This window comes from Protomyctophum parallelum (genome assembly GCF_964188405.1).
Source record: "Protomyctophum parallelum genome assembly, chromosome: 5".
In the NCBI taxonomy this organism is placed as follows: domain Eukaryota; kingdom Metazoa; phylum Chordata; class Actinopteri; order Myctophiformes; family Myctophidae; genus Protomyctophum; species Protomyctophum parallelum.
The window spans coordinates 30,949,890-30,968,805 of NC_139702.1; the positions used below are offsets into that span (position 1 = coordinate 30,949,890).

At 41.9% G+C, this 18,916-nt stretch overlaps 1 protein-coding gene across 1 annotated transcript; it reads left to right on the plus strand.

Annotated features, from left to right (window-relative positions):
- The first annotated feature begins 588 nt into the window (after positions 1–588).
- Positions 589–18,086, plus strand: abcg2b (ATP-binding cassette, sub-family G (WHITE), member 2b). The gene is made up of 16 exons (XM_083766103.1): positions 589–754; positions 2,434–2,493; positions 3,145–3,262; positions 3,773–3,928; positions 6,671–6,828; positions 7,230–7,381; positions 9,486–9,578; positions 10,589–10,740; positions 11,447–11,598; positions 12,390–12,479; positions 12,656–12,780; positions 13,095–13,249; positions 13,972–14,061; positions 16,529–16,584; positions 17,392–17,581; positions 17,904–18,086. Exons 1-15 carry the CDS (start codon positions 600–602, stop codon positions 17,537–17,539), a joined length of 1,860 nt encoding a protein of 619 aa, XP_083622229.1. The 5' UTR covers positions 589–599; the 3' UTR covers positions 17,540–17,581; positions 17,904–18,086.
- The last annotated feature ends 830 nt before the right edge of the window (positions 18,087–18,916 follow it).

The window sequence follows — 18,916 nt, forward strand, 5'->3', positions numbered from 1 at the left end:
TTTTTCGCTGTAATCAGACCATATGAGAAGAGTTGTTTCTGTGCTCTCGTCAACATAGGCATGGAGTCTAGATCAGCTATTTTCAGTTGAAGAGGTTCGGGGAGACCCTACTAAGTAGGCCTGTATAGGATTGAAATTAAAAGACATTTGATTTAAATCGCAATGTGACATGTTGTAGATCTACTATTTTCAAAAAGATTTCAGTGCATTGTTTACATTTGATATTTTTGGCATATTTAGTATTTCTACATGGAAGTACAACTACAGTATACAATAACCTTTTCGTCTGGACACTTTGGGTTCCGTCTAGAGACGTCTAGACACACTGAGGAATATTTAAAGCAGCATTGATGTCATCGGTCCATCCCAGCCAAAACAAGTACAGTATTATTTTGTGGACCCGGTTTATTATGGGCCCATAATATGTAAGTGTTTTATAGTGTAAAATAAACTGCAGCAGGGTCACAGTGAGGAGGAGTCAGTCCAAAGGTCTCTCTCTCTCTCTCTCTCTCTCTCTCTCTCTCTCTCTCTCTCTCTCTCTGTGTGAACAGTTGTCATTGTGTTTCTTTGTGGTGTAACACGGTGAGTGTGTGAGGATCATGGCTAAGGACAAGCAGAGTGTACAGCATGATCCTGAAGACTGCTTCCAGGACCACGGCCCCCGAGTCACGTTCAGCAACCTGCACTACTGTGTTCACGAGGCACGGTTCTGCCGCCCGCGAGGACCGCAGAAATTCATCCTCAAAGATGTCAGGTACAGTGGGACACATACGTACCTGTATGTGTGTGTGTTTGTGTACTGTGTGTGTACTGTGTGTGTGTGTGTGTGTGTGTGTGTGTGTGTGTGTGTGTGTGTGTGTGAGAGAGAGAGAGAGAGCCTGCAAGTGCATGTATTGTAAGCTATAGCAACGTTATCAGCAGTGGTGGAAAAAAGTACTTGCGTATTTTACTTGAGTAAAAGTATCAATAATGTAGATTTATTTTTATTTTTTATTAAAAGTCTGTATTCAAAATTTACTTGAGTAAAAGTACAAAAGTATTGCTATCAAAATGTACTTAAAGTACCAAGTATAAAGTACTCATCATGCAGAATGTTCATGCAGTTCTCAAATGTGTAAAATCTAGATTGTCTATTTTCAAGTGGCCGAAATGTATATATAGGCCTGATGAAGTGGTCAATGTATTGTATTGTAATATATTGTTTGTAATAATAATCAAAATCTACAAAGTATCTTGTGATGAAAGTTTTCATATAATTGTAGTGGAGTAAAAAGTACAGTATTTGAGATGTAGAAAGCAGAAAAATTGTACTTAAGTACAGTACTTCAGTACATGTACACCCATGGTTATCAGCTACCTGTGACATCATGCATAATAGTAGATTACATATACTGTAGAAAGCACGTGTATAGCACACGTACATTCTCTCCTGTCATCTCTCAATGAATAGAAGTTTTAATATGGCGCTTCAAACTTTAATCGTGGATATCTAATTCTGGATGTTCGTCTTCACCCCAAGTACATTAAAATCACTTTTTTAAAGGATAATTTATGATTTAAGTCAAAGTTCACCAAAATCATACAATATGGATATCTGAATGGTGTTCAGTTTTGGTCTATTTACAACCTTCATCAGGAATCAGATACCTGATGAAGAAGGTCGTAACTCGTAATAGACCGAAACATTGTAACTCAGCCTAATAAACTACTGCTATACGTGAAGCAGTGTTGTTTTCGTCGACTAACACTAAGACGAAAAATGTTCGTCGACTACCTTTTTCCACTGACAAAAACGAAACTAAATGAAAACTAGCTATGATGACTAAAACTAGACTAAAATGTTAGGAAGGGACTAGTGGACAAGAGATCCACTATAAGTCATTTTACTCTTGGTTGCATGCTGAAAATAGGTGATTTAGTCGACTAAAATCTTATGACATTTAGTCGACTAAAACTAGACTAACACTAAGACATTCCAGGTGACTAAAAGACTATGAATAAACTAAAATCGAAATTTGCTGCCAAAAACAACACGTGAAGACAGTGTGCGGGACTTCTATTCTTCTCACTGTCATATATTTGTAAACACCTGCCATCATCAAAACCCATGGAAGAATTTTTGTGCATCTCAACTTCGTATTTTTGGGTGGAAACCCAAAGTCCAAAACAGTTTTCAGGGTTCAAATTCAAAAGTAAAGCAAAAGTAGCGGATCTACAAGCTCAAAGTACATCGCTTCATGCCACGTTTGAGCTTGTCGATCTGCTACTTTTGATGCTTTTGTGTGACGCTGTAGTATGATCAAGTAAGTCAATTTAAATTAATTAATTTAGCCTACAGAAAAAGTTAGAATATGGAGATAAGAGGTTTCTGCCCGAATGTGTATTAGTTCCTGGTTGGTAAAGCTACAGTGTGTAATTGTCATTTTTTTGCAGTGGCATTATGGGACCTGGTCTGAATGCTATCATGGGACCAACAGGAAGTGGTAAAACATCGTAAGAAACACACAGGCACACAAACGCACACGCACACACACACGCGCACACACACACACACACACACACACACACACACACACACACACACACACACACAGCAGATTTTTGATACTTTTGTATGACGCTGCAGTATGTTCAAGTAGTTCATTTACAAACAAAAAGAAAGAAAGGTTGGTGTCATGATTTATGATCTTAATCTTAAGCTTGACCCAGTACGCACATGTGGTGTATCACTCACAGTGGTGGGAAAAGTATCAATTCCACAATGTAGAAATACTTCGTTACGAGTAAAAGTCTGGTATTCAGAATTTACTTTAGTAAAATACAAAAGTATTGGTATCAAAAGTACTCATTTGGCAGAATGTCCCAATTCAGGGTTTCAAAATGTATAAAAATCTTTGCAGATCTGCAAGCTCACAATTGTACAATTGCTCTTTTCAAACAGCCAGAATAGAGAGCTTAACTGGTTTAGTAATAAAAATCTAAATTCTAAAACTTATCTAGTAACTAAAGTTTTCAAATAGTTGTAGTGGAGTGAAAAGTACAATGTTTTTCTCAGAGACGTAGTGGCCGATGTAGAAGTAAAAGTATTGAAATTTGTAAGCACAATTTGATAAGTCAACGAAATCAACAGTGTTTCGTCCCCAGGCTGCTGGATGTGATCGCGGGCAGGAAGGACCCCGCGGGCCTACGCCAAGGCAGTGTCCTGGTGGACGGAAAGGTCGTGACCTCCGACCTCAGGCTCACTTCTGCTTATGTGGTTCAGGTAGACGCACGCACACAAGCACGCACGCACGCACGCACACGTGCATGCAGTACACACACACACACACACACACACACACACACACACACACACACACACGGCAGCTCTACTTAAGTTACATTTCTTTGCTGCCTGTCGGACAGAAAACTCTTATCTCCATACTCTAACTCCTTACTTAATTTTTTTTATTTTTTATGAATGCCCTGTCTACTTCATCATACTCCAACGTCACGCAAACTCATCACAAGTAGAAGATCTGCAGTTTTGCTATTTTTTATACTTTTGAATTTGATTCCTGAAAAGTAACAGTTTGGACATAATGAGGTTTCCACCAGACTAGATAAATGAACATGTGAGGATATTACTGTAGCACGCGCGCACGCACGTACGCACACACGCACGCACGCACACTTTTATTACAGCTCAAACACACACACACACACACACACTGACACACACTATTCCACAAGACATAAAGGGTTTTGTTTGGGCACCCATCTCTGTCTCCAGGACGATGTGATGATGGGCACCATGAGCGTGAGAGAGAACCTTCTGTTCAGCGCCAACCTGCGTCTCGACCCCAAGCAGCACTCCAACTCAGACAAACGCAAACGAGTGGACGACATCATCAAAGACTTGGGCCTAACAGACTGTGAGAACACTAAGGTGTGTGTGTATACAGCATGCCGTCACACAGCGCATACAAATGTGTGCATGAATAGTTTACATACAGTATGCATAATGGAATGCCCTGACCCACTTCTCTAGAGCATCTGCTAAATGCCTGAAGGAGTGTAGTTCTCCCCCAAAATGACTTATTTTCTATCAATTACACAGAACACACACCCCATGAAGCTTTGAATTCATGGAGATTTTTCCTCAGTCAATAATCTGATGACCGGCGGAGTCTCACGGGCCTATTTGATAGAAAATAAATACTCTGTACAAGCACACGTAGGCCCTCATTTATCAATCGAGTGTAAAATCTGCCACAGATTCGAGTGCAGGTTTCGTAGTACACCCACGTCGCCACGGCATTTATAAAGTGATCGCAAACAGCTGATCCTTCCTTAATTTCGTTCTGACGTTAATAAATGTGACGGCTGAAATCTATCTGGCACACCCTATTAAATCAAGCCTCGCCCTCGTTTTTGCGACATGAACAACGGCAATACGTTTCCTGAAACCATGGTTACATGAAAAAATAAGTTTCTCCCGTGCCTTGCTGCCCGCCTCACCCCCCTCTCTCATACACACGCACAGACGCACAGCACGCACATGCAACTTGCAAGCCCAACTAACTGGTGTGTTGTTAAATACATAAATAACGAACACCTGCATGAATTAAATAAAGTTGTAGGCCTACCCTGTCTGTTTCCCTCTCACCTCGCTTGCCTTGCTGTCATGCACGCACGCACCTACATGACACATTAAATAAAGCTGTCTGTTTCTCCTCTCGCTTCGCTTCCCTTGCTGCCCGCCTCACCCCCCGCACGCACGCACGCACATATCGCTATTTGCAAGCAACTTTCACTGTGTGTTGTTAGTTGTATATTAAATTATTAAAGTATTTTTAATTTAATATACAACAAGATATATTAGTGAACGAAAACCTGAACCTGTGAACCATAATTAAATAACAAATAGGCACACACACGCTGCTGTTTTGCAGGTGCTCCTCCTGTCCTGTCTGTCTGTCTGTCTGTCTGTCTGTCTGTCTGTCTGTCTGTCTGTCTGTCTGTCTGTCTGTCTGTCTGTCTCTCTCTATCACAGTGGTCCGTCCGTGACCAACTGACCATGCACGTTCGACAGTCTATTTAGATTGCCTCGCAGTCGTTTGTCACTGCAGTGGCCGGGCTGTCAACTGTCATTATATGAATGTGCAGCCAAAACCGTATATAGCCTCATGTGTGGCTGGTGGTGGGCTGGCTGGGTAATATACCTATATCTCCGATGCAGTTCCCACTTGCGCTGGCAGCCTGGCACAGTACATAATAATTTAATATACAACTAACAACACACAGTGAAAGTTGCTTGCAAATAGCGATATGTGCGTGCGTGCGTGCGGGGGGTGAGGCGGGCAGCAAGGGAAGCGAAGTGAGAGGAGAAACAGACAACTTTATTTAATGTGTCATGTAGGTGCGTGCGTGCATGACAGCAAGGCAAGCGAGGTGAGAGGGAAACAGACAGGGTAGGCCTACAACTTTATTTAATTCATGCAGGTGTTCATTCTTTATTTATTTAACAACACACCAGTTAGTTGGGCTTGCAAGTTGCGTGTGCGTGCTGTGCGTCTGTGCGTGTATGAGAGAGGGGGGTGAGGCGGGCAGCAAGGCACGGGAGAAACTTATTTTTTCATGTAACCATGGTTTCAGGAAACGTATTGCCGTTGTTCATGTCGCAAAGACGAGGGCGAGGCTTGATTTCATAGGGTGTGCTAAGGGCGTGCCAGATCGATTTCAGCCGTGACATTTATTAACGTCAGAACGAAATTAAGGAAGGATCAGCTGTTTGCGATCACTTTATAAATGCCGTGGCGATGTGGGTGTACTACGAAACCTGCACTCGAATCTGTGGCAGATTTTACACTCGATTGATAAATGAGGGCCTTAGTATGTTCCATACAGTGACAATTAACCATCTATCTTATCTTGGTGTTGATCATCTATTTCCATAGGTATACGTATAACTCTGGGCGGAGAATGTGAGCATGTATCAGACACTAGTTTCTGTGCCTGTCTGCTAGCTAGACTGTTGTATTTAAATCTTTGATACAGAGGAAAGAAAGAAGTGAGAAGGCTTCGCTAAGTGTGATACTGTACATCCAAACAGCAAACAGGTGTGTTCCTTTTGTAACGACTATCATAGCAGCTACTGAACCACTCCAGGGTTACTAACATTCTAACATGCCTTTTGTAAAGACCAATGAAATTAATTTACGGAAGATAATAAATAAATAAAACCCTAATAGGCTAATACCCTTTTGCAAAAGACAAGCTTGGAAATTAATTAATTGTCTATATATGTTCCTGCAGTGAGAACTAATTGAATGAATCTTTTTCAAAGGGCCTATGCTATGAGATTATGAGTAACTATGAAGGTTGAGAACTTCTGTGAGTCAGATTAGTATTCATTATCAACCCATTTTAGGCGGGAACCCCTTTTGGTGTTAGCATTATGTTATGCTTTAGCTATTGAAAAATAGCAGATCTACAGTAGGTCTGCTATTTTTGAAAAATCGAAGAACGACTGACATAGAAACATATAGCTTTTTCAGAAAACTGTCAGGATGTAGAAGACATTTTTAGAATCTGATCTCAGGTCATAATGGGTTAATAATTCAACGTGGGTGAGTGTGCATGTGCATGCATGCGTGTGCGTGCGTCATGTGTGTGTGTGTGTGTGCAGATAGGAACAGAGTTTCTGCGTGGTGTGTCGGGGGGAGAGAGGAAGAGGTGCAGTATTGGGATGGAGCTCATCACTGCCCCCTCCCTGCTGTTCCTGGACGAACCCACCACAGGACTGGACTCCAACACGGCTAACTGCATCATCAGCCTCCTGCGCAGGTAAACACTGCCATGTGCATTTCCATTGATTGATTGAATACTTTATTAGTCAGGAATATAAACGGCAAGTGGTAAAGTAAGACATAGGGCTGTATTTTGCGTGTCTTAAGTACCAGGTCTTATTCCCTAACTTGAGTAAACTAAAGACCTGGAGGCGTGATCAATGCTCTTTGGCCACTCAGAATAGCCAAAGAGCATTGATCACGCCTCCAGGTCTTTAGTTTACTCAAGTTAGGGAATAAGACCTGGTACTTAAGACACGCAAAATACAGGGGCTGTATTTTGCGTGTCTTAAGTACCAGGTCTTATTACTTAACTTACCATTTACTGTGTGTGTGTGTGTGTGTGTGTGTGTGTGTGTGTGTGTGTGTGTGTGTGTGTGTGTCTTTAAATGTACATAGGCTGTCTAGGCAGGGTAAGACCGTCATCCTCTCCATCCACCAGCCACGATACTCCATCTTCAAACAGTTCGATCACCTGACGCTGATGCACAAAGGAGAGACGGTGTATGCGGGAGCCGCGGACAATGCCCTGGAATATTTCACACAGCTCGGTACGTATAAAACATGCATGGGTGGACAAAGTACTCACATGTTTTACTTAAGTAAAAGTATCAATACTGCAACGTAGAAATACTTACAAGCAATGTTACAAGCAAAAGTCCAGAATTAAAAAATAACTTAGCAACATGAGGGACCAATTTAACCTATACATAAAACCTAAACATATATACACAATTTGAAAATAGATGATACAAGAAAAAAACATCTTCAAAACAAATATGGAATATCTTTTAATCATTTTAACAACCGAACTCATGTATGGGGCCGGGGGTCGCTGGCACAAAATATTTTCAGGTGGGAGTCTGCGGCAAAATACACATGAACAAGTTTGAGATCAACGGAGAAGAAGGGGGGAAGTCCCGCCTCGTTGTCTGGGCCAGCCAATGGCCAGCTGGGCTAAAACGGATCTAGAAAGATGGCGACTTACAATACAAGGACTGACAGGCTTCATTTTACGTTCATGTTAGACCCGGAGAACGCTTTGTCCATATTCTTTACAGTCTATGGTTGAGACAAATGAAGTCTCCACTCCTGGTGGTGTCCTTCTTAAGAGTAAGACATGGGGCTGATTCTACGAACTGTTTTGCAAGCAGTGGTGCTCAAAACTTTTCATGTCAAGCACCCCCAAAATGATATGTATTTGGTCGCGGACTCCCCGTCTCAAAATATTTTGTTCCAGGGACGCAAAGATTTGAGTTACAAATGTTTGCTTCAAAAATTCAAAGATTTGCACAAATCTTTCAAAAACAGCAGATACAGCAGATCCGAGCTTGTATGTCTGCTATTTTTTAATAGCCAGGAGTATGAAATTATGGTTAATGCGGTTAAAATCTAAAATTACACAGACAGTGTCGGGAACTTCCCCCTAACTCACAAGGTGTATAAAACTAGCTTTGCACTCTCTGTCTCACAGGGTGAAAAGTTCTACTACTGTGAGGTCTGCTGCTCTGCTGACCACTTTTTGCCACCAGTGCATCCTTGTTGAAACAACGGTATCTGACAGTATCCTATTAAAACCTCCCGGATTTCGTTCATGACTAATGCAGGCATTCTTGACAAAATGCTTTAGCTATTATAAATCATACGCACGGTGCGAGAATTCCACTTATAGCAGCGGTGGCACAAAGCCACCCGGCCTGGTCTCTTATTATTCATATGGCCACAACTTTTAACAGATAATAAAACAAATGCTCAAAATAGAACAAGAGTTCTGTGCTACTCCATTATTCATGACGTTTCGGGGCCTGCTTTGAAACACTCTGTTTTTCAGAGTGAGTGCTCTGTCTGGGACATAAAGCAGGACACTCAGTTAAAAGCATTGGGGGGTCCAGGGTCAGGATGATGGGGGGGAGGGGGGGGGGGGGCACCATCTCGTTCACAAGATAAAACTAGGAGCTTTTAACTGCAGCAAACTGCAAGACACCGTCTCATACCGTATGTCCAAAATTGTTACTTTTCAGGATAAAAAAAAAAAACACACCCGTGTGAACTGAGTGTTGCAACTCCCTCCCCACACCACCTCTCTCTCTCTCTCTCTCTCATTAGCAGGCAACACAGCAGCACTATCCCTCTCTGTTTCTGGCGCCCCCTACTGGTACAAATAAGTCATATACTCGTGCTCAAAGCCACATAGGTAGTACTAGTAACATAGGCACGGACATTGCTGGTTGTAGGAGTGGTTGCACCACTCAAAAATGGCTCGCTCGATCATGATTGGAGGAAGGACCCCCTCTATCCTGATTGGATGAAGGATGGGCCCTCTAGCCAAAAACGAAACCTAAGCTTTTTTGACCCACCGGGGTGAACTGGGGACAGGGAGGAACTCCTTATATGGTCAGCACACTCTATAGTAGGGAGGATTATCACAAAAAAAGAAAAGTGATATTTGAATTACGTGAAATAACCCCACTCCTTTCTAGTTTTCATTGCTACCTCGATCCATGCTACCTCTCCATGCTGGTAATTGGCAGTCTTTGCAATGGTAGTCAAAGACCAAGTGAATAATTGGGCACTCGTCAAAGTGAATAATTGGGCACTCATCGTGTGTGTGTGTGTGTGTGTGTGTGTGTGTGTGTGTGTGTGTGTGTGTTACAGGATATCAAATTGAGTCATTTGACAACCCTGCAGATTTTTTCTTGGACATCACAAATGGAGAGGCCAAGTCCACACAAGTATCACTCTCTGCAGGTACACACACACACACACACACACACACACACACACACACACACACACACACACACACACACACATGCGCGTGCCATGTCCCCCAAGATTACAGGTCATCTCACAGTTAATGACAGTCATAAAACAGATTACGTGAAATCTGCAAGAAGCAATCCTACAGTGACGTTATTTCATGTCAACACTGAAACTGTCATGGAATTTAGCATGTGATGATATTATTATGTCCACAGTTTGTTCAAACTATAACTCATAACTGTTTAAAAGAGAGGAGGTCGCTCAACTCGTAACCAAGATAAAATAACCTTTTTAAATTTATTCAGAAAGACACCAACGTTTAGACATAAGTCTTCTTCAAACTAGCTTATAAGAAGCACCAATTAATTATCTCTATGTACTGTACTGTACTGTACTGTACTGTACTGTACTGTACTGTACTGTACTGTACTGTACTGTACTGTACTGTACTGTACTGTACTGTACTGTACTGTACTGTACTGTACTGTACTGTACTGTACTGTACTGTACTGTACTGTACTGTACTGTACTGTACTGTACTGTACTGTGTTCCCAGATATTAAATACAGTATATAGCAATGAAAATGAAATACAAGTGAATGTTTACTTTAGATGTGTGTCATCTGACTACAATTGCAATATCAAAACGTCAGACAAAGTGCAATCGAATTGATAAGAAGATGATGATGAAGAATACATACGAGTAGACACTCAAGGATCTGGAGCAACCTAGATGATATAATCTCTGTCGGGTAGAAACTATTACTTTTCAGGATTCAACTTAAAAAATTGCAAAAGTAGCTGATCTATAAGCTCAAAACACATCGCTTCGTTCTGCACTTTGAGGTTGTAAATCTGCAACGTTTGATGTTTTTGTGTGACGTGGTAGTATGATCAAGTAGGGCCCTCATTTATGAAAAAAACCCACAAAAAGTTAAAATATTGAGATAAGAGCCAAAGCCTCTTTATTTCCTTCTTGTCTTCCTACCCATCAGTGGAGGAGAAGAACCCGCTGGCTCTGGCGTACCGCCAGTCCGCCATGCACCAGACCGTGAGCCAGGAGCTGGACCATGTGACACGCTCCGTAGGGGAGGGGCTCAAACATGACGGAGAGAAGGCCGACTACGTCACCTCCTTCTGGTATCAGGTCAGCTCATAGATACTGCCTCACTGTCTGATGAGGCACAGCATGGAGTCCCGTCATTCAAGTACCAATGCATATATCGTTGCTTTTGGACAGAAACCTCTTGTCTCATATTTTAACTTCGCCCTAGCCTACAGCATCACATAAAAGTATTCAAAGTAGCTCAAAGCTCAAACGAAATTGGTTCAATATGTATACGACACCCACTGACGGAAGTAACCACTTACACTCTCAGTGTCATAGATTGTTTTTTGCATGACACATCTGTACGATGAAAAAAAAAAGAAGCAATACAAAGTTTAAATATCCATTCATGAATGCAAAATGTCCAAGAGTGAGAGAAAGGTGTGATATTACTGAAGTGAGCCTGGCTCTCACATCGGGGGCGTGTTGCTGTTGCCTCTTTATTATTATTATTCAAGTATTTTTTATTGAAGTTTGCACATAAGACAGACAGGACAGACAACAGATACATGACAACAATTACAGAACAAATACAGCTGTCGCCTCTTTTACAGTACATGAGCCCTGTGTTTACAGCTGTAATCTGAGGTCATTCTCCATCTCTCATTCTGTGTGTGTGTGTGTGTGTGTGTGTGTGTGTGTGTGTGTGTGTGTGTGTGTGTGTGTGTGTGTGTGTGTGTGTGTGTGTGGGTGCGTGCGTGCGTGCGTGTGTGTGTGCGTGCGTGTGCGTGCGTGCGTGCGTCAGATGCGTGTGGTGTGTGGACGCACAGTGCTGAACTTCCTGAGGAACCCCCAGACCTCCTACGCCCAGATGGGTCTCAACATCTTCTTTGCTCTGCTGGTGGGACTGATTTATTTCCGGATGAACTTAATGCTTCCAGAGGCCATACAGAACAGGTAGAGTGAGTTACAAGAGTATGTGTGTGACCGATATCCGATGTCCGATTATTTTTAGGGTCATATCTGCCGATACCAATTCTGGCCGATTCCGATATTATACATAGGACCACAATGGAAACAAGTCTAGGCCCTATAGGCTTTGCCCAAAGCCTGTTAATAAAGTATTCAATCAATAAATATACTCTTTTTCCAAGTGTCTGTTTAACAGAACAGTTTCTGTTATCACTAGTACTGAATGATTACTGAATGAGATGAGTACACAAATTAAATGCAGAAAATTTTAACGTTTATTTTTACTTCATATTTTACATCGAATTTGGCCTTTGTTCTAGACTAGAGGTGCTAGACACTTGATTTATATTTAACTCATTGAATGAATCTTTACATTTTCATTTTCATTTTGCTGGTGAAAGTAGATGAAAAGCCCCCCTCCCCAGTGTCCCCACTAACTCATGACACTCGTAAAGAGACAAAGACACTAAAGACAGGCAGGCTGGTGACAGTCACATTATTATTATTGCGTCATCAATATTGGTGAAAACAATCTGGATTATTTTGAGACCTGGCATTTATATGGCCGATTCCAATACGCTACCGATTATATTCTGCATCTCTAACACAGATGCTTTCCAGGTATAATGGGTTTACTAGAGCAAAGGTGTGAGAAGAAGAATGTTCATCAATGGAGATAATCACACGCAGATAATGCTATCTGTGTGTGTGTGTGTGTGTGTGTGTGTGTGTGTGTGTGTGTGTGTGTGTGTGTGTGTGTGTGTGTCTCTCTGCAGGAGTGGTGCATTCTTCTTCCTTATCATCAACATGGTGTTTGGGAACCTCTCTGCTGTTGAACTCTTTATCAACGAGAGGGCCATTTTCATGTGAGGTCATGAGAGAGATAGACTGTGTGTGCACGTGCATGTGTGTGCGTTGGTATTACGTGTATGTGTGATATTAATGATTCACCAAATATTTTTGAGACCAAAATAATCTTCACTATGTAACATGTAAAGACTATAACATGTACACATTGTGTGTGTCTTCGTGTGCGCTCCAGCCACGAGAACTCCAGTGGGTATTACCGCACCTCGGTCTACTTCCTGTCCAAGATCTTTGCTGATCTGTTCCCAAACCGCATCGTTCCCATCTTCATCTTCTCAGCCATCGCCTACTATATGATGGGTAATGTCCACACACACACACACACACACACACACACACACACACACACACACACACACACACACACACACACACACACACACACACACACACACACACACACATAGTCCTCATCCTCGACAAGGGTCGACTATTGTCCACCGCCGTGGAGTCAAGGGGTTCGAATCCACTGTGGTACGAACACAATTATCCATGTCCAGGCAAAGGACGTTGGGTGCGTGCGTGCGTGTGTGCGTGCGTGTGTGCGTTGGGGGGGGGAGATGGTCTTTGTTTGCTAGCGTTCTCCTCACTCTTGACTCCACCCACACCACCAGGTCTGAAGCCAGCGTTCAGTGCCTTCCTGTGCTTTGCGTTGACCATGAGTCTGGTCAGCCTGGCCGGGGTCAGCCTGGCCTTCCTGGTCTCCGCTAGTGTCTCCTCCTTCGCCATGGCCAACATCCTCATCGCTCTGCCCTTCGTCTTCATGATGGTGAGACGCTGACACGCCCTTTAACATCATGGGGTCATAATCCTTTGACTTGTTCTTCAATTACGGTTCTGTTTTACGCAGTTTAACCCATTAAAACCGGGAACGCATCTTCGTCGTCATTTAGATCTGCTATTTGCGGAAAAACATGACAAACTGTGCTTTCTTCTTTGAATACGTTTAAAAATATATAAAGCTCTTTCAGAAAACTGTTAGGATTTGAAGACATTTATTTGTAGAAACAGTCTCATGTTTTAATGGGTTCATGCAATGTTCCTATACCTTTGTGAGATTCATTTTTGTAATTTTTTTAATATTTGTAATATTTGTAACCATCCCTTTGGGAAATTATCTTCAGCTGTAACTGTCAGAAATAGCCATTATTTAGCCAGTTAGCTACTGTACCTGGCCCACAAACAATTTACAATCTTTTCAAACTTTATGTCCAAATGCAAATGGAGAGCTGGTCGTAGTAGCTTATCACAGATCACCCTCCCCACCTTGTTCATTCATTATTATTAGCTCCGCTGGTTTTCAATTTGTTTTAAGCCTAGCAGGTTTTTCACATCATGCAACTATACTGTAGCCTGCTAAAAACATCTGGACACAAACAGTGTGTCACGACTGTTACGTACAGACGTACTGTATTAGCAGTATTCTGTCCAGTTTGGTCTCACTGCCTCTATACATCCTGCTTGACCTGCCATATCTTCTCTTTCCTTAAGGTATTTGGCGGGTTCCTGGTCAATCTGAACTCCATGCTGAACTGGCTGTCGTGGCTGCAGTGGATCAGCATATTCAAATATGGACTGGATGTAAGACTTGTGATGCTGTGGTGTATACTGGGTAGTGAATGAGAGGCTTATATCTAGGCCTTTTTCCTCCATGGGTGGGCGGGACTTTCGCCCCAGACCGCGACGGACGGTGGCACGCCGTCTCAAGCGAACTTGAGCCACGAGAGACGCCACCGAGCGAGCTAAAGCGAGCGAGTTGCCACGTCGAACCTTGCAAAGTTCACTGCAGCCGACTCGGTGCCGTTCGAGGTGCAAGCCGATAGGCACAGAATATTAAATCCCCCCCTCCCCCCCACAATGAACACAGCGGAGCGCTCCCTACCGCGTATATCTATTCTACGTCCCAGCATAGACATGGTAACGCCCCGCCTGCCTCTGATTGGCCTACCGACACTGCCGGCCTTACCAGAGTTTCCTCCGAGGTGGAAGATACATGCTGGATAGTCTGCCGCGAGGTTACTCCGTGGTGGGAAATAAATAAATGATACAAGTGCGATATAATACAAGACTCGAGAATGACAGCTTGGCAGTAACTTTTATTTTTGTAGGAGAGGCAAACTAATATTGTTTATGCCGTTGGCCTGTTTATTTGTTTGTTTATTTTTTATGTGTATATGTGACTCTCTTTTCCCCTGATCTTTATCTTTTTGAGTATAATAGTATTTCGTTTAACACTAACACTTTAATTTAGAACACAGCCAAATCCAACCATATAGTACATTCAATCAAAGCAAACGGAACAAGTTTAGTTTAGTTATTAGTTTGCCTCTTCTACAAAAATGAAAGTTACAAGTTACTGTCGCGCGTGCCAATAAAGCTGCCATTTCTCTTGTACCACCTCCCACCTCGCGTATCGGAGGACAGTCTGGTGAGACCATGGGGGCTAGACGGGCTAGAAGGGCAGTGTCGGTATAGGGTCGGTAGGCCAATCAGAGGCAGGCGGGGCGTTACCATGTCTATGCTCGGACGTAGAATAGATATACGCCTCCCTACCCCACTGTTGGCCCGTTTCATCCAATCACAAGTCGCTGCGCTCCCTCCCAGCCCCTCCCACCTGGGGAGGAAAAGGTAGGTCACTTTGAACTTTGAACTCTTGACATAGGGATTGCTAGACTACACAACACAGAGTAGACAGCAGGTTTGTTATAAATTAATTAGTTTGAACTAAAACAAACAACAATCTTTGTTAATATTTCGTCGCTGACAAATACCCCATTACAATACAAAAATGAACACTAAAAAATGATTAAAAACTAAATTAAAACTAAGGATTTAAAAAAACATAAAAACTTAACTCAGGTAGAAAACTTTAAAACTTCAAAAACAAATCAAAACTAAACTGAAAAGTTGAATTGGAAACAAGCACAGGTTCCCACTCACACTACACTTATGAAAGATGTTATGCACTACTTGCAATTGGAAAAGATAAAGTTTGAATTGAGAGGGAGTGAAGATAGATTTTACCAGACATGGCAACCCTTCATTGACCATTTCAATAGGTGCACGCTAACCCCTCCTACACAATAGATAACATATTAGAAAATTGGAAAGAAAAGAAAAAAAAGGAACTGAGTATTTTTTCTTTATTTTATTTTTTCTCATTTAAAAAGAAATGTCTGTAATTCAGTTAATTTACAACAATGTGTTGGGAAAGTTTGAGAGCAAGAGTGTCTGTCCTGTTGTCTTTGTTTTGTTTGTCTGTTCACATTTGTCATTGTTTAACTGTTTTTTGTTTTTTCGTGTTTATCACATTTATATATATTTTTTTATTATGTATTGTATGTGGAATTTACATTACCTGTCATTATCTTTCATTTTATATAACTGAATAACTCATTATCATTGTCAAGGATATTCTGAAGTTGTCATATACAAAAAATGCCTAATAAAAACAGTATTAAAAAAACTAAAAAAACTAAACTGAAATCGTGGAATGAAGATTAAAAAAAAAACAATAACTTTGGGGTAGGCAAGCAAGCAGCCATACCTTTTTATGGCTGGTGGTAGGGAATTCCACATTTTGGTTTCATGTTTGAATACTTTGTACCGAATCTGGGCTTCTTGGGGGAACGAGATCAGTGGAGCTCCATCTGGTGAGAAGAAGGAACCTCTTCTCACTCTTTTCAAACTCTGTCTGACAGTACAGCACATGGCCACTGGTCCCTTGAGTATCTTGAAGAGCAGGCGGCCAGGCCCATTGCAAGTTGCTGTATAGTGTATACCCTTGAGGATTGTTTGAAATAAGCTAGCTTTAGAGCTAAGACATTTTTAAGTTGAGAAGGACTGTTACAGTACATCGTGTGTGTGTGTGTGTGTGTGTGTGTGTGTGTGTGTGTGTGTGTGTGTGTGTGTGTGTGTGTGTGTGTGTGTGTGTGTGTGTGTGTGTGTGTGTGTGCGTGCGTGCGTGCGTGCGTGCGTGCGTGCGCGTGCATAGCGGGTTCATCAGGATGATGGTTTTTTTTCAACATCACCTCTCTTCTGTTCTCAGGCCGTGTTCATCAATGAGTTTACAGGCCAGAAGTTCTATAGCAGCAACACCTCTTTGTGAGTAACCTACAGTACACCGCCGCACGCGCGCACACACACACACACACACACACATGCACGCACGCACGCACGCACACACGCACACACGCACACACACACACACACACACACACACACACACACACTGCTGAATTTTGTAGTCAAGGAAGGAAGTGAGACCACATTTTCATGACAGGTTTTTGGTCATGAACATGGCACCCACAGAGCCTAGTCCCTCCACATGCCAGAATTGTACCTCTCAGTCCTGGCCCTGGTCTTTCCCTAGTATGGGTCTGATCGAGGGTAGCTACTGGGACGTAAGTCGGGACTTGATCAACCCGGCTGGGTTGCCTGAGTTAGGGGTATGATGTTCGCGAGACCCGAAACCCCGATGACCTTGGGATACATCACTGAGGATATACGTCCCAGTTGCATCCATGCGATGTATTTTCGTTCTTTTTATGTGTGTATATATATATATATATATTATATATATATATTTATATTTATATACTGTATATTACACACATAAGAACCCCAAGTGTTTCTTGTGTCCTAAACATAATAAATAACAATAACAACAAAAATAAGCCCTTTAAGGCTAAAAGGATACCACAAAAAAAAATCCCAGGGACTTGTTTACCTTGTGGTCTCTTCCTGATGGATTTCTTTTCAGGCCCGATTTTAAAAGAGGCCGGTGTTATACACATCCTTTAATGGACTGCGTCAGGGCATTCCAACATTTTGGTGGCAGAGAACCACTGCCATTGATTGACCGTTGCACCCTTGACCCCTTGCATACCTTTGTGTGTCCTTGCCCCGCAGCATTACAGGGGAGATGTTTCTACGGTCACAGGGGATAGACTACTCTAGCTGGGGGTTCTGGCAGAACCACGTGGCTCTCTCTGGCATCATAACGGTCTGCATGGTGCTGGCCTATGTTCAGCTGCGACGAGTCAACCGCTGGAAATGATGCAGCCCCTCTCTCTCTGTTCCTCTGTCTCTTTGTCTCTCTGTCCCTCTGTCCCTCTGTTCCTCTGCCTGCCTATACCCCAAAGTTATTGTTTTTTAAATATTTTATTAGTTCGTTTTTCTTTTGTCTTTTATCTTGATTCCGTGATTTCAGTTTAGCTTTGATTTGTTTTTGAAGTTTTAAACTAAGTTTTGTTATGTTGTTTAAAATCCTTAGTTTTAGTTTCGTTTTATTCAGTGTTCATTTTTTTTATTGTAATGAGGTATTTGTCAGCGGCGAAATATTAACAAAGATTTTTGTTTGTTTTAGTTCAAACTAATTCATTTAAAACAAACCTTCTGTCTACATACTCTGTGTTGTGTAGATAAGTCTAGCAATCCCTCTGTCAAGAGTTCAAAGCGGTTCAGTCTATCAATACTATAAACAACCTGCACATTATGAAAAGAATTACACACAAACCAAATTCATACTACAGTCGTTTGGAGGGTAAAAGCGGAGATACGTGTTTAGAAGTCTGTGAAGAAATGTTTTTCCATGATTTTTGTACAAAATAAATATTTATCTCTGATGTACAGTATGAGTAGCATTGAATATTTTATTTATGTATGATACAATAAACACCACACACCCTTGGTATACAGAATCTCACTATCTCTCTCTCTCTCACACACACACACACACACACACACACACATGAGCACGTGTTGTAGCACTTAAAGACTGCATAATCTGCCATTGAGCACGTTTGGCATGTACACGAGAGAATGTTCAACACACACACAGACACACGTAAACATCTTATTTACAAAGCTGCTTACACACGAGAGATCACACATCATCATCTGTTTCACTCTCAAAATGATCACACAGATTTACAGAAAATGTAATAAATACATAGCGGACATATTTTCTTTATAGTCAGGAATGGAATTCTAATTGTCTGAAATGGGCTAATTGCCTAATAATCAGAATGTTCATTGAAGATTTTTTTATTTGTGAACCTTCCGGCACAGCGCAAACACAGATATATAAATCGCATTTAGTTTTTCATGCCAAGTGCCATTTAGGCTACAATATTTGCATTTGACCAGTTTGATGGTCCCTATACCTGTCCCTATATGCGGAAAGTATTTTTAAAATCATGACAGCAGAGGAGAAACAACAGAGAAGAATAAATCGATTAGTTTAAAGGAAAGATCCAGACCAAAACAGGAACTTTACCCTGAATCAGCCTATAATCCTGTCCCAACATACATGTTGGCCTTGAATTGTTTCATAGATGCCCCCTGTTCTCCATTTCCGCCACCCCTCCCAGAGGCTCCCACAGTAAAATGCAGCTAGAATGGTAGAAAGCTAGTTGTCTTCATTCTAATGTAG